The sequence below is a fragment of the Moschus berezovskii genome, chromosome 10 (genome assembly GCF_049115385.1).
Source record: "Moschus berezovskii isolate FMDL1 chromosome 10, NW_MosBer_1.0, whole genome shotgun sequence".
Taxonomy (NCBI): domain Eukaryota; kingdom Metazoa; phylum Chordata; class Mammalia; order Artiodactyla; family Moschidae; genus Moschus; species Moschus berezovskii.
In genome coordinates, this window is record NC_142469.1 from 14059718 (window position 1) to 14073984 (window position 14267).

The 14267-nt window shown below is 45.5% G+C and overlaps 1 protein-coding gene across 3 annotated transcripts in view; it reads left to right on the top strand.

Moving 5' to 3' along the window:
- The window catches only part of SMAP1 (small ArfGAP 1), a 184665-nt gene that overhangs the window by 140796 nt on the left and 29602 nt on the right, over positions 1-14267 (top strand). For all 3 annotated transcript variants that reach the window (XM_055433520.2, XM_088840493.1, XM_055433521.2), the window contains one exon: positions 12270-12360. In XM_055433520.2, the coding sequence (XP_055289495.1) occupies positions 12270-12360 (91 nt within the window). The remainder of the gene's footprint in view (positions 1-12269; positions 12361-14267) is intronic.

The window sequence follows — 14267 nt, forward strand, 5'->3', positions numbered from 1 at the left end:
CAGATATTTCTCCTGTTCCTTTTTTTCCTCTTTCTTTTCCTTCTGGCAATTCCCAGTATGTGCAGATTGCATCTTTTATAGTTGTCCCACTTAGATGTTGTCCCCTCCCCACCGCAGTCTTTGTCACACTGGAAATTTCTGTTGATGTACACTTAAGCTCAGAGGTCCTTTCTTCAGCCGGGTTTAGTCTGCTGCTGCTAAACCCATTAAAGGCATTCTTTGTTTCGGTTACATGTTTTCAATCTGTGCCATTTTTTGGTTCTTAAAATTTCCATTTGTCTGCTTACATTACCTGTCTGTTCTTGGCATGCCATCTACTTTTTCCGTTAGAGCCCTTAACATAGTAAATGTAGTTGTTTTAAATTCAGTCTGATAATGCCTACATCCCTGCTGTATCTGAGTCTGGGTCTGATGCTTCGTGTGTCTTTTCAGACTGTGTTTTTTGCCTCTTTGCAGGCTTCATTTTTCTGAGGCTGAATGCAGTGTGATGTACTGGAATTCCAGTCAGTGGCCTGTGGTAACGGGGGCGGGCCTGTGGGGCAGGGCAGCGCTCTGGAGACTATGATCAGGTCTTGTCTTTGGGCGAGGCTGCATCCCTGGGCTGTGCACTGTAGAAGTGCCTTGGGTTTCCCCATTGCAGGTGGGACAGGATGGCCAAGGGCACTGAAGCTGGGTGTTTCGCTTCCCCAGGCATCAGAGTGTGTTCATGCAGCTGTCTCTCCTCCCAGTTAGGGAGGCTGCCTGCGTGTGAGAGAGTCATCTGCTTTCAGGTGCTCAGGGAGGATCAGAGTGTTTCGGGTTTTTTTATCTGCGCCCCCTCCCCTGCCACTGCTGTTTCTCACACAGTGTTGATCTAGAATCATCAGTATGTCGCTGAGGCATATTTTGGGGTAGCCTGTCCTAGGCCCCAGCTCCATCTACCCTGCTGCTGGTTTCAACTCTTGTGAGTTACGATTCTCTGTATTCTATCTCTTCAGTTTGGGTGAGGGTTGGGGAGACCCTGTGGTCTGCCTTGTGACTTGACTTCTGTGATGGATCTAAGAAGAGTTGCTGATTTTTCAGTTCTTCCAGGTTTTTACTTGTCAGAATTGAGTGGTGACTATCAAGCTGCTCACATGCTAGACCAAAAACTAGTCTGGTTATACTTATCTTAATTTGTATCTTAGAAGTCATAAACTCAGTAGGACATTATTATTATTTTTTTTTACTAAACAAAAATTGAGCCGTGTAATTAGCAGGACTATGGCAGAATGAAAAGTAGACATCTCTTGTTCAAAAGAAAGAAGCTCTGTGGAAGACGCTGAAATACAAAGTTCTTCCTCTTCTGCTGTTGCCCTGCTTGACTCTTAAACTTTATTTGCTCTTGTTGTTAGAAAAAAAAATAAATTTACATAATTAGCTTGAATTTTATCATTCATCTTTTAACATTTTTTTATTTTTGAATGTCTTCAGTCTCTTGCTGCGTGGGCTTTTCTCTACTTGTGGCAGGCAGGGTGCTGCTTTAGTTGCAGTGCGCTGGCTTCTCATCGTGGAGGGTTTTTAGTTGCAGAGCACAAGCTTTAGGAGCTTGGTCTCAGTATTTGTGGCCCATGGGCTTAGTTGCTCCGTGGCATGTGGGATCTTCCCGGGCCAGGGGTCCAACCCGTGTCTACTACATGGGCAGGTGGATTCTTCACCACTGAGCCGCTAGGGAAGCCTTGATCTTTATATTGTACAGTGAAAGGCTTAATTGAAAACATGACAACGTCTGTATGTGGAATCACCTAAGTTGCACAATTTGTATTTCTTAGTGTGTACATGCGCTTGTTTTTTGCACTTATAAGAATAGTGGAAAACAGTGGGCATGGCTCCCTGAACCAGGTGTTGTGGTTCCTTGGACTCTTTAATCAGTAGAGATTGATAAGAAGCCAGAGGAGAGATTCTGGCAGGGCTTTATTGGGACTCCAGGGGGTAAAGGCAGGAAACAGGTTCCCTGAGCAGAGGTGAGTGATTCCTGTAAATGGGGTGCGGGTGGGGGCGGGACAGTGGGTCAGGCGGGAAGGAGGAGCTTAGGTGGTCTGCTGTGCAGGATAGTGTGCAGGACCCTGCTTTTGCTCCTGGCTGCTCAGAAGTGGCGGTTGAATCTCCCTGTTCTTGACTGCCCCACCTGCGCGTGTGTGCAGTTGCTTTTAGTTCCTTGTGGTCCTGTGTCTGTTGTTGCAGTAGACCTGTGTCCAGGGGCCGGCACTGGGGCAGAGGGTCCCGAGTCGCAGCCTGTTGGGAACAGTGTACAGAAGCAACTGCGCTGTTCTTGCTTCCCTTCTAGATATGTGCATGATCTGTGAGGAGACTGAGAGGGGAGGGAACCATGGGAGATCCTTGGCGGAGGCAAGAAAGGAGTCCTGGGCCTTTCTCGTTTCTAGATCACGCCCTTGCTGCCGTGTACTTTGAAAGGAGACATCATGGCCCTGAGGTGCCAGGCCCGCCTCTCCGTGTGCCCTATACTCGTCCCATGAGGGGGCCCAGGGTGGCCTCCTTTGCCCAGGTGAGACGGGGACGCACACGGCCTCTCCCGAGGGCAGCCTGCATTCTCTTGTCCCGCTGTGTTTGCTGAGTCACATTCAAAGAGACGATGGTGAATTTCCAGATACAGCATCTGAGTGTTAAGCCTCATGTGGGCTCTCGGGGGGCTGTGCAGGCTGTGGCTACTCAGAGATGTTAGTGACCTGTTGACTGTTCCCACACAGCTGAAAGTGTCCAGGCTGGGTTTGAAATGTGGGTGTTGACTAATGCTTTCCTTTCCCTCCCTCCTTTCCTTCCAAACCCTGGTGTCGAGGGCTGACGTTCAGCAGGTCACGGTGAGGTAACCCAGTCCAGAAGCAGGAGGCTGGAGGCTTTGCACCAGGCCCCCAGGCGTGTGCAGGTGTGATGGCTGAGGGCTGGCCCCTTTCAGCGGGGCCCCGTTTAATTTTTCCTTTCTTTTATACTTTTGCTGTAATAAGGAAGTGGTGAATTACAAAAAAAAAAAAAAAACAACGACTACCCTCTTTTCCCTTCCCTGCAAACCTCCAAACTCCTGTGCATACAGGGATAAGAAATTGGTGTGGGTGTTCCAAACTCGGTCCTTTTACAAGTGGAAGCTGACATTGGAATCCCAAGGACTGAGTGGGGATGTCCTGGGCAGCCGGGCCACAGGGCCGCGCGCGTTGCAGGACGGCGCTCAGACGCGTGCTGGGCCCTGAGCAGTGCCCCCCCCCACCCCCACCCCGAGCTCTTCCTCCATCACCACGCTGGGCCACACTGAACTGCATTAGGTCTGCATCCGTTCGCTTCACTGGAACGAATTCTTTTCAAGCGTAAGAATCACGTTTCCTCGTTGTTGTGTCCCTTGTACTTAGAATTCTGGCGGGGTTTTCTAAAAGGCAGCCCCACAGCCACCACCAGTCGGCAGCTTTGAAGTCCCTCTTATGTACCAGCTCTATGAAAAAGACTATATGTTGTTTCAATCCTCACAAAAACTCCTGCACAATATTTTAAGGGAACTTAGTCACGTAGGTACTGGGTGTTTGTGTGGAGTAGTGAGAGCCTGGTGTGTGACTCATGTAGGCCACTCTGAGATGCTGTCCAAACTGAGACCTACGACAGGAGGCAGGAGTTTAGAGAGAGGCAGACGCCCAGGACTTCAGAAGGAAAATGTAAGTGGGTTATGAGTGGTTGTATCATTGAGCTTGGTGTGAATTCTGTGCAGAATGTAGTTGGAGTTTTCTTTTTAATTTACTCCTTTCTTCAGAGTATTAGCCACATTCACTAGTTACCTTAGATTCCCTAAGAACAGTTTGTGTCAGCCTAAGCTTAGTGGTCACAATTCTCAGATCTCCTTCTGGTCCAGATGTAGGCAGCGGGGTCTGGTGAACAGGTTCTGGGTGGACTGTGAGCGTGGACGGCTGTGCCCAGAGGAGTCCAGAGAGAGAAGTGAAGTCAGTGTCGATGGAGCTTAATTCCATAGACTCGATCTTAGGCTTCATTCTCTTTGTTTTTATTAACTGTGTGTATCACTGTCATATTGTTCACATTTCCAAATGACAAGGCAACAAAGGTTAGTTAAGCTGTTGTGTGACAGAATCAATTCCTCTGGAAATCTTTAACACAAAAAATACCAGCAGATTAGATAACAGTTCAGTTCAGTCACTCAGTCGTGTCCGACACTGCTAACCCATGAACTGCAGCACGCCAGGCTTCCCTGTCCATCACCAACACCCAGACCTTGCTCAAACTCATGTCCATCGAGTCGGTGATGCCATCCAACCATCTCATGCTCTGTCGTCCCCTTCTCCTCCCACCTTCAATCTTTCCCAGCATCAGGGTCTTCGCTAATGAGTCAGCTCTTCGCATCAGGTGGCCACAGTATTGGAGTTTCAACTTCGGCATCAGTCCTTCCAATGAATATTCAGGACTGATTTCCTTTAGGATGGACTGGTTGGATCTCCTTGCAGTCCAAGGGACTCTCAAGAGTCTTCTTCAACACCACAGTTCAAAAGCATCGATTCTTCATCGCTCAGCCTTCTTTATAGTCCAGCTCTCACATCCATACATGACTGCTGGTAAAACCATAGGTTTGACTAGATGGACTTTTGTTGGCAAAGTAATGTCTTTGCTTTTTAATATGCTGTCTAGGTTGGTCATAGCTTTTCTTCCAAGGAGCAAGCGTCTTTTAATTTCATGGCTGCAGTCACCATCTGCAGTGATTTTGGAGCCCCGAAAATAAAGTGTCTCATTGTTTCCCTGTCTATTTGCCATGAAGTGATGGAACCAGATGCCATGATCTTGGTTTTTTGAATGTTGAGTTTTAAGCCAACTTTTTCACTTGACTTTCATCAAGAATATACTGTAATCAATATTGTTGACTAACGCCTGTATCAACACCTGTGACACCGCCACCAGAGCTTTGGCGATTTTATGTTTGATTTCTCCAGACAGAACTTTTCCACATCATTGGAACTAATTGAGATGTTGTTATTATACACATAGCAAATGTTGCTATGTTATTGAAAACCATACACTGTCCACAATATACCAGTCCTTACAAAAGTGAAACTATCTATAGTCTTGGATTTAAAGGAGTGGCAACATTTCAGGACTTCTTGGGTGGAAGAAAGTTGGCAGAGAGAAAGTCCACAGCCAGGCATGGTGGAGAGTTCTGACAAAATGTTGTCCACCTGAGAGGGCAATGGTAAACCATGTTAGTATTCTTGCTTGATGGCAGAGCAGAAGGACATGTGCTATTCTCCTGCGAAAACTCCAGAGTTACAGCTCGCTGCTGAACAGCTGTCGACAGGAAAATGTTGGATCCCACCAATAAAAGATACCCCACATCCAGGGGCAAAGGAGAAGCCCCAACAAGACGGTAGGAGGGGCAAAATCGCATTTAGAATCCAACCCCATACCGGCCAGAGATGCTCAGAGAGCTCAAACAAACCTTGTGCACACCAGGAGAACCCTCAGATACTGAGCCAGACCTTCCTTTGAGTGTTTGAGTGTCTCCTGTGGAAGTATGGGTCAGCAGTGGCCTGCTGTAGGGGCAGGAGCTCTGGGTGCAGCAGACATGGTATGGCATAAGCCCTCTTGGAAGAGGTCAGCATTAACCCCACCATAGAGCCGCCAGAATTTACACAGGACTGGAGAAACAGACTCTTGGAGGGCACAAACAGAACCTTGTACACCAGGACTCAGAAGAAAGGAGCAGGGACCCCACAGGAGACCGACCCAGACTTGGATAACAATACAATTCTGAAATAAATGAGCTGGACCCGAAAGTGTCCTGAATATGCTGGCACAAAAGATGACCTCAGGGGATTTTAGGTGGAAGAGAGCTGGGTGGGAAGAAGTGTTCTGCCGGGGCTGCTGAGGGGAGTTCACTGTTCATTTCTCTGCTGAGTGGCAGTGTTGTGGAGGACAGGGATAAGTGGGTAGATGGGACAGGCTGCCTGAAGAAAACCTTTCTGATATTTAGAATTTCTGCATGTAAAATATGGTATACCATCGTGTCCACTGAATCCACAGTACCGGGCTTTTTACCAAGAGTAGCCCCATAGGTGAGATGTCCCAGCAGTGCTTCTTGTGTCACCTAGTGACTTGAGTAAATGTTATCTAAGGCTCTGTCTTGTTTTGAAATTTATATAAATTTTTGCTACTTATACAACCCAGGGAAATATTGTTTGAGATTGTATTATAGTGTCCCTAGGCCTTGAGAGCCATTTACTAAAAGATGTCCATATGAGTGGGGACACACAATCAAATATAGATTACAGTTCTAAATTGAACTCTAAAAATAAAATTTAAGAAAGAATATAAACTTCAGAAGCGGAGAGTGGAGTACACTAAGTAATGACAGCTTTAATGTGAAAAAAATCTGTAAATAATGGTAAAAAAGAAAAAAGAAACTTTAACAAGATTCTAAATAATAAAACAGTAAATTGGGAGAATAAGCAGGAGTCATGTGCAAGATTAATTCTCAGGTTGTATGTAATTTGATTGTGAAAGCACACACATACAAACAAATGGTTATTATATCTATCAGAATATAGTAGGAATGTCAGAGAGTGACTTGTATTAATTACTGATACCATGCCACTGAGGGGCTTTAATGTGTAAACAAAATGGATGACACGGTCTGAATTCTGTTTCTGCTTTGGAGTATATGATGGCATACAACCCGACAGCTTTGAGTAGCTCATCATTCATAAATTTTTACTAAAAATTGAAGTAAAGCTTAAATCCCGTTGTTGGGATTTCGTTAGGCTCCGAGATGAGAGAGTATCCTGGGAACGGCGTGTTGTGGAGCATCTTGTTAGGGAGCGTTTGGGTTTCGGGCTGTGGGGAGGTGGCAGGTTCGGGTCTGTCTTCCTGGGTGTTGCTCTGTGTCTCAGCCACACACCCCTTGTCCGAGGTGGTGGTGGTCGCCTTCCCCTTTTGCAGGGCCGTTCCTGTGCCTGGCGCACCACCCCAGGAGGGGTAGCTTTGCTTTTGCAACTCACCTTGAAAATTCATCTAGTTCTTAGCTCTAGTGGGCTGTTTAGGCCCTTGCACAGTGTGGCCCCACTTTTTCAGTTTCACCTTTTATCACCTCTGTGCACTCGACCTCTGGGTTAGGCGGGTGGGTCCACTGTCTTCCCCACACTTGGTTTTCTTCCTCGGGTGCCTTTCAGTTCCTACTTATATGCCTTCCTGTCTTCCCTGCAGACCGCAAGGTAAATGCCACTTCCTTTGCATCACTTTAAAATGAGAGAGTTAAACAGTGTGTTTTGTCTCATATACCTGTGTGTCTGTGAATGTGAAAGGACACTGATTATAGACAAGTAGTTAAGGCATAATTGGAGATAATAGTTTCTAAAGGAAAATTTAATAATTACATAAATTAATTAATTTAATAATTTAAGAGTTGTATAGCTTCCCTATTCGTATGTATTAGCACTATTATTTACATTAATTGGTCAACAAAGAAGAGTGAATCACCTTCCAGAGGCTGAGCTCTTCTGTTGTTTAACAGGGCAGAAATGGTGGTAAATGTAGGGGCTGGAAACTGCGTGGTTTTGATTCAGTTCACTTCTCTGGTATAGTTTTATGAGTTAACAAAACATTGGCCTGGTGAAGCCTTTGCGAATACAGATTCCTCTGCTAATTCTCACACTGTGTTCTTTGCCAGACCCAAATTCTAACAAGACAGTAGCATTTTCTTGCTTCCGTCCGTCCGTCCGTTCCATCGCTCAGTCGTATCCGACTCTTTGTGACTGAGCGACGGAACGGACGGACGGACGGAAGCAAGAAAATGCTACTGTCTTGTTAGAATTTGGGGCTGGCAAAGAACACAGTGTGAGAATAGTAAGTCAAGAGCTTGACAAGCACATGTTTCCTCATGAACTGTCTCCCTGTTGATATTCCACACTCAGCTTAAACATGTGAAGCAGTATGTACAGAAGCATTCCACGTCTTCTAAAATTTGGCTTTAAGAAACTATACTTTATATGGTAGCTGTATTTCACACATCTCAATTTTCTATCCCTGATGGTTTAGCAGGTAAAGAATCTGCCTCTAGTGCAGGAAACAAAGGAAACACAGGTTCAGTCCCTGGGGAAAGATCCCTGGAGAAGGAAATGGCAACCCAATGCAGTGTTCTTGCCTGAAAAGTCACGGACAGAGGAGCCTGGCAGGCTTCAGTCCTTGGGGCTGCAAAGACAGACGTGACTTGGTGACTACAACAACAACAAGCGTATGATACTTGTGGATATAATACCCAGAGTGTCACAGCCAGGGCTGTGGCCGGGGAAGGCTGGTCCCGGGAGGACTGGACATCTGTGTGCTTGTGTGCTCAGTCCCCAGTCCCCTTACAGACTGAAGCGCCTGTACGCTTCCAGTTAACAGAACAGAGAAGGAAGGTATAGCAGTTCTGAGTATTCCGTTGAAAAGAATTGCTTATTTTGTTACTATAGACTGTGCTTTCTTTGAAATTATTTTGCTAATAAGCAGGGTATGTCTTAACCTGTGTTGTAGGTTGAAAAAAGAGAATGTGAAATGGATTATGTTAAATTTCTGAGAATTATTTTAGGTTATTAAAGAATTGATATCTATTATGGTAGGCTAGTTAGTTAAAAAAAAATATTCTGAGAGAGACAGTAGTGACCAAAAGCAAGTAAGGGGAAATATATGTTCTTAGAAATTTATATGTTTGTATAGCTAACAAGCAATGAACTCATGTATCAACTAAGCTATGAATTCTTTAGGTAGTTGAGGAAATGATCTTGTAGGAATGTTTTTAGAAATAAATGAGTGATTGAATGAATGTTTTATTTTTTTGGCTTAAGAGAGGTAGGCGGTATATTCAATGGAATATTATTCAGCCATAAAAAGGAAGGAATTCTTGCCATTTGTAACGATATAGATGGACTGTGAGGGTATTATGTTCAGTAACATAAATCAGAGAGAGAAAGACAGATACATACATGTAGCCTCATTTGTGTGTGGAATCTAAACAAGGACGCTTGTGGACACAGGACAGATTGGAGGTTGCCAGAGGCAAGGATGGGAGTGAGAGTGGATGAAGTGTGCTGGGGGAGGGGGTTTACAAAGTATCAGTTTGTAGTTAGAAATGTGACTCCAAGTTTTAAAAAATTCTACTGCGGTTCAGTTCAGTTCAGTTCAGTTCAGTCGCTCAGTCGTGTCCGACTCTCCGCGACCCCATGAATCACAGCACGCCAGGCCTCCCTGTCCATCACCAACTCCCGGAGTACATTCAAACTCATGTCCACAGAGTCGGTGATGCCATCCAGCCATCTCATTCTCCGTCGTCCCCTTCTCCTCCCGCCCCCAACCTTTCCCAGCATCAGAGTCTTTTCCAGTGAGTCAACTCGTCGCATGAGGTGGCCAAAGTATTGGAGTTTCAGCTTTAGCATCAGTCCCTCCAATGAACATCCAGGATTGATCTCCTTTAGAATGGACTGGTTGGATCTCCTTGCAGTATAAGGGACTCTCAAGAGTCTTCTCCAGCACCACAGTTCAAAAGCATCGATTCTTCGGCGATCAGCTTTCTTCACAGTCCAACTCTCACATCCATACATGACCACGGGAAAAACCATTGCCTTGACTAGACGGACCTTGGTTGGCAAAGTAATGTCTCTGCTTTTTAATATACTATCAAGGTTGGTCATAACTTTCCTTCCAAGGAGTAAGCGTCTTTTAATTTCATGGCTGCAATCAGCATCCGCAGTGATTTTGGAGCCCCAAAAAATAAAGTCTGACACTGTTTCCACTGTTTTTCCATCTATTTCCCATGAAGTGATGGGACCAGATGCCATGATCTTTGTTTTCTGAATGTTGAGCTTCAAGCCAACCTTTTCACTCTCCTCTTTCACTTTCATCAAGAGGCTTTTGAGTTCCTCTTCACTTTCTGCCATAAGGGTAGTGTCATCTGCATATCTGAGGTTATTGATATTTCTCCCAGCAATCTTGATTCCAGCTTGTGCTTCTTCCAGCCCAGCGTTCCTCATGATGTACTCTGCATATAAGTTAAATAAGCAAGGTGACAATATACAGCCTTGACGTACACCTTTTCCTATTTGGAACCAGTCTGCGGTTAAATACCATCAAACAGCCATCATGTGCCACAGAGAAGTTGTTTGTGAAAGGAAGAGTCAATAGATGTGGCAGCCTTCATCACTGTCTTATTTTAAGAAATTGCCACAACCGTTCCAGCTTTCGACAACCACCACTCGGACCAGTCAGCAGTCATCAGCGTGGAGGTGAAACACTCCACCTACAGTAAGGTTGTGGCAGGCTGACGTTTTGTCAGCATAGTTTGTCAACTAAGTTTATGTCATATGCTATATCCTCTGTTGTCATTCACTGATCTTCACAGCATCCTCACCAGAAGTAAATTCCATCCCAAGAAACAGCTTTCTTTGCTCATCCATCAGAAGCAACTCCTCCTCTCTGAGGGTTTTACCCTGATTGTAGCAATGCGTTTGTGTCTTCAGGCTCCACTTCTAGTTTCAGTTCTTGCGCAGTTTCTATCGCATCTGCAGTTCCTTCCTTTATGAAGTCTTGAACCCTTCAAAGTCATCCATGGGGGTTGGAACCAGCTTCTTCCAGACTCCTGTTAATGTTGATATTTTGGCCTCTTCTTACGAATCACGAATGTTCTTAATGGCACCTAGAATGGCAAATCCTTTTCAAGTGGCTTTCAGATTGAACAGAGGAATCACCATCTATGAGATACTCTGTCATGCAGCCCATTTGTTCCACCTACAGGGCTCAGGCAGTATAGATTGAATGTAATTTAAGGGCTCCAGGATTTTTGACTGGTAAATGGGCATTCAGCTTTTAAGCCAACAGCTGTATTAGCCCCTAACAGGAGAGTCAGCCTGTCGTTTGAAGGTTTCCAGTCAGGCAGTGACTTCTCGTCTCTGGCTATGAAAGTCCTAGATGGCATCTTCTTCTGATTGAAGACCGTTTGGTTTGCATTAAAATCTGTTGTTCAGTGCGGCCACCTCCATGCATTGTCTTTGCTAGCTCTGCGTTACTTGCCGTAGCTGCCACATCGGCACCTGATGCTTCACCTCGCACTTCCACATTATGGACGCAACCTCTGTCCTCAGCATCTCACAAACCAGCCTCTGCTGGCTTCGGAGGTTTCTTCTAAAGCTTCTTTACCTTTGTCAGCTTTCTGAGGTTGAAGGGAGGTGAAGTTCTGCTCTGATTAGACTTTGGGTTAAAGGAATGGTGTAGCTGGTTTGATCTTCTGTCCAGGCCACTAAAGCTTTCTCTGTATCAGCACTAAGACTGTATCTGTTTTCTTATCATGTGTGTGTTCACTGGAGTAACACTTTTTAATTTACAACTTGGCTCTTTGGTGCAGAAGCCCTACTCTTGACCTGTCTTGGCTTTTAATGTTCCTTCCTCACTGAGCTTAATCATTTCTAGCTTTTAATTTAAAGTGAGGGATGTGGGACTGTTCCTTTCCTTGAGCACTTGGACACCCCTGTAGGGTTACTAAATGGCCTGCTTTCAGTCTTGCTGTGTTTCAGGGAACAGGGAGGCCCGAGGCCAGGGAGGGGATGGGGAGCCGTTGATTTGTGGAGCAGTCAGGACACAAGTTTATTGATTGTTTGCTGCCTTATATGGATATGGTTCATGGCACCCCAAAACATTTACAGGGTAGCATCAGAGGTCGCTGATCACAGAGGACCATAACAGATACAGTAGTGATGAAATGTTTGCAACACAGAGACACAGAGTGAGCAGATCCACGCAGGTTGCCGCAGACCTTGCGTTTGTGAGCAGTGGCATGTCTGCGGGCTCAGTGAAGCGAGTGCTGCCCGCACGTCAGCTGGGTTACGGTATGGCCAGGGGTATGGCCAGGGGTGCCCGCCTGTGCTGGCAGTGTGGGGAAGGGGGATGTGCTTTGCGCTTAGGCTCTGGGGCCCGCCCGGCGGCACAGGGAGGAGGTTACTGCTGCGAAGTGAGGGACATTCACGTCAAGGGTTTAGATGCTTAAGAAAAAGTACATTAAGATTAAAGTTCTGTATTTACTATCTTGGGGTCCTGATATGTCCAGTTTATCATTTCAAGTTGAGTGATTGTGTTTACCAGTTTATGATAATAAACACTCTAGGTTTATCATACTGTGCTTCATATGCTGCATTATATTAACTTTATCAAAAGTATGCCTAATTTAGGCTTAACAGTCTTGTTCCATTTATTTGAAAAAAAAATAATAAATCTGATTATTTACTTTAAAGCTGCAGAAGAAAGAAGATCAGCAATTGGAACCTAAAAAATGTACCAGCCCTAAAAAAGCTGCAGAGCCCACCGTTGATCTTTTAGGACTTGGTAAGTAAAACAAACACACGTGACCGTTAGATCTACGAAACAGTTGAAACCCTGACTTGCATTGACTAGAATGGCTTTATCGTCAGTGTGCCAAAGGGACCTGTTGACTGAACATGAATACGGTGTGGTTGGTGTGCTGTGTTCCCGCAAAAAGGAAAGTCTTCATAAGGGAGCTGGCGTCTGTCAGTAGTGCCTTTGCACAAATGTGGATGCTGAGTTCCTAGGGAGGGGGAGCTGCCAGAGCAGTCTCCAAGGCTTGGTGGGCCATGCCGCCTCAGCACTGAAACGAGGAGTAGGTTGCGTTTGCTCCCACCCCTCTTCTCTTTATTTAGCTTTTTTGTGGGGTTGGAGGGGATCCCTTAGCAAAATAATTCTGGCATAGCCTTATTGTAAGGTGCTGTCTTAAAGAAAGCTTTTATTTTGGTTAACTGAAGCAACACGCCTTATACCTTGATCTAGTAGCTAGGTTCATGTTATGTATGTGATGACAGTAGGAAGTGCTCAGCTTAATGTCATTTTTGTTCTCGGGGCTGACAGATGGATGTTGTCTGCCTGGCAGGTAAACAAACTTCCATTCAAGGGGTGCTTGTATTGTCCTCATCTGCAAATGTCAGCTCTTCTCAAGAGCTTCTCCTCTTTGTTCTAAAGTAGCTTGATAATTATTTTTATCTGAGCCTTCCACAGTAATTAATTTAGAAATAAATCTTTTTAGTTTAGAGAAAGATCAATGGCTAAAGGAAAACCGTAAAAGATAGTTGAAGGATGGAGTTGAACTTCAGAAAAGTTTTCTAAAAATTGATCTTTGTTCTTATTAAGAAGATTGTTTTCTGTTTTAAGAATTACAATTGAATGTTTTAGTCATTTTTTTCGAAGTTGGTGTATCATGCAAATATACTCCCTGTTGATAAAAATCTTCTGTGGTGGTGAAATTAGGAGGTATATATTAGATATATAAAAAAATAACTATGATTTTATGAGCCCTGAAAATAGGGCTCAGTCCAGGCGCTCTGAATAGAATTATGTTGAATACAAGTTCTCTTAATTTATGTATTTTACTTTCTTTCCTCTAAATGAGAGAAAGGGGAAAAAAAGACTTATTACCAAAGGAAGAATGGATTCTACTGAGACTGCACTCATCTTTGTCTTCACGGCAGTGTCTCCTCTCCAGTCTGTTGCCTCGTTTGCCAGTTCATAACTTAGAGATGTTAGATCGAACCCAGGCCTGACTCTTACCCATACAGACTCACTGACCCACAACCCTTCACATAGTATCTGCTGGTATCCAGGCACCTAGACACTAAGCAGCGAGCTGTGAAGGAAAGCAGATGAGAATGCCTGACCTCTGGGAGCTTTCATTCTCTCTGGGGAAGCAGTGATAAAATAGTGAAGCAAATTGTGGTGTGGGTCATGCTCAGTAAGTGCTGTAGCTGAAACGACAGGAGTGGTGGTGACTTTAAATGGGGCTGGGGGTGCTGGGGGCTCCGTGAGATGCCACTGGGGTGAGGACCTCGGGAAGCCGGGGCTCCCTGGCCGTGGGGGTGAGACCGGTGGGCGTGGTAGCCCCGCGGCAGCCCTGCCACCACAGGAATGGGGCCAGGATGCGTGAGGCCCGAGGGTGCGGGGCGACAGGACTTTGGCTTTGGCATCTGCTTGCAGTGTCCTGGAAATGCATTGTAGGGATTCGAGCAAAGAAGCACCTCCTCTGACTTGAGTTTTTCCGCACTTCTTATAGCTGCTTTGTTAAGAGTCGGGTGTAGTGAGGCGAGGCTGCCATAGGGGCAGGGAGACCAGTAACACAGCTGGGGGGCGGTGGCCGAGGGGAGCGGTGGCGTGGGAGTTATAAGGAGCGGCCAGCTCCGGACCTGTTTTAAAGGAGCCAGTGGGGTTCGCCAGCCAGTGAACAGTGT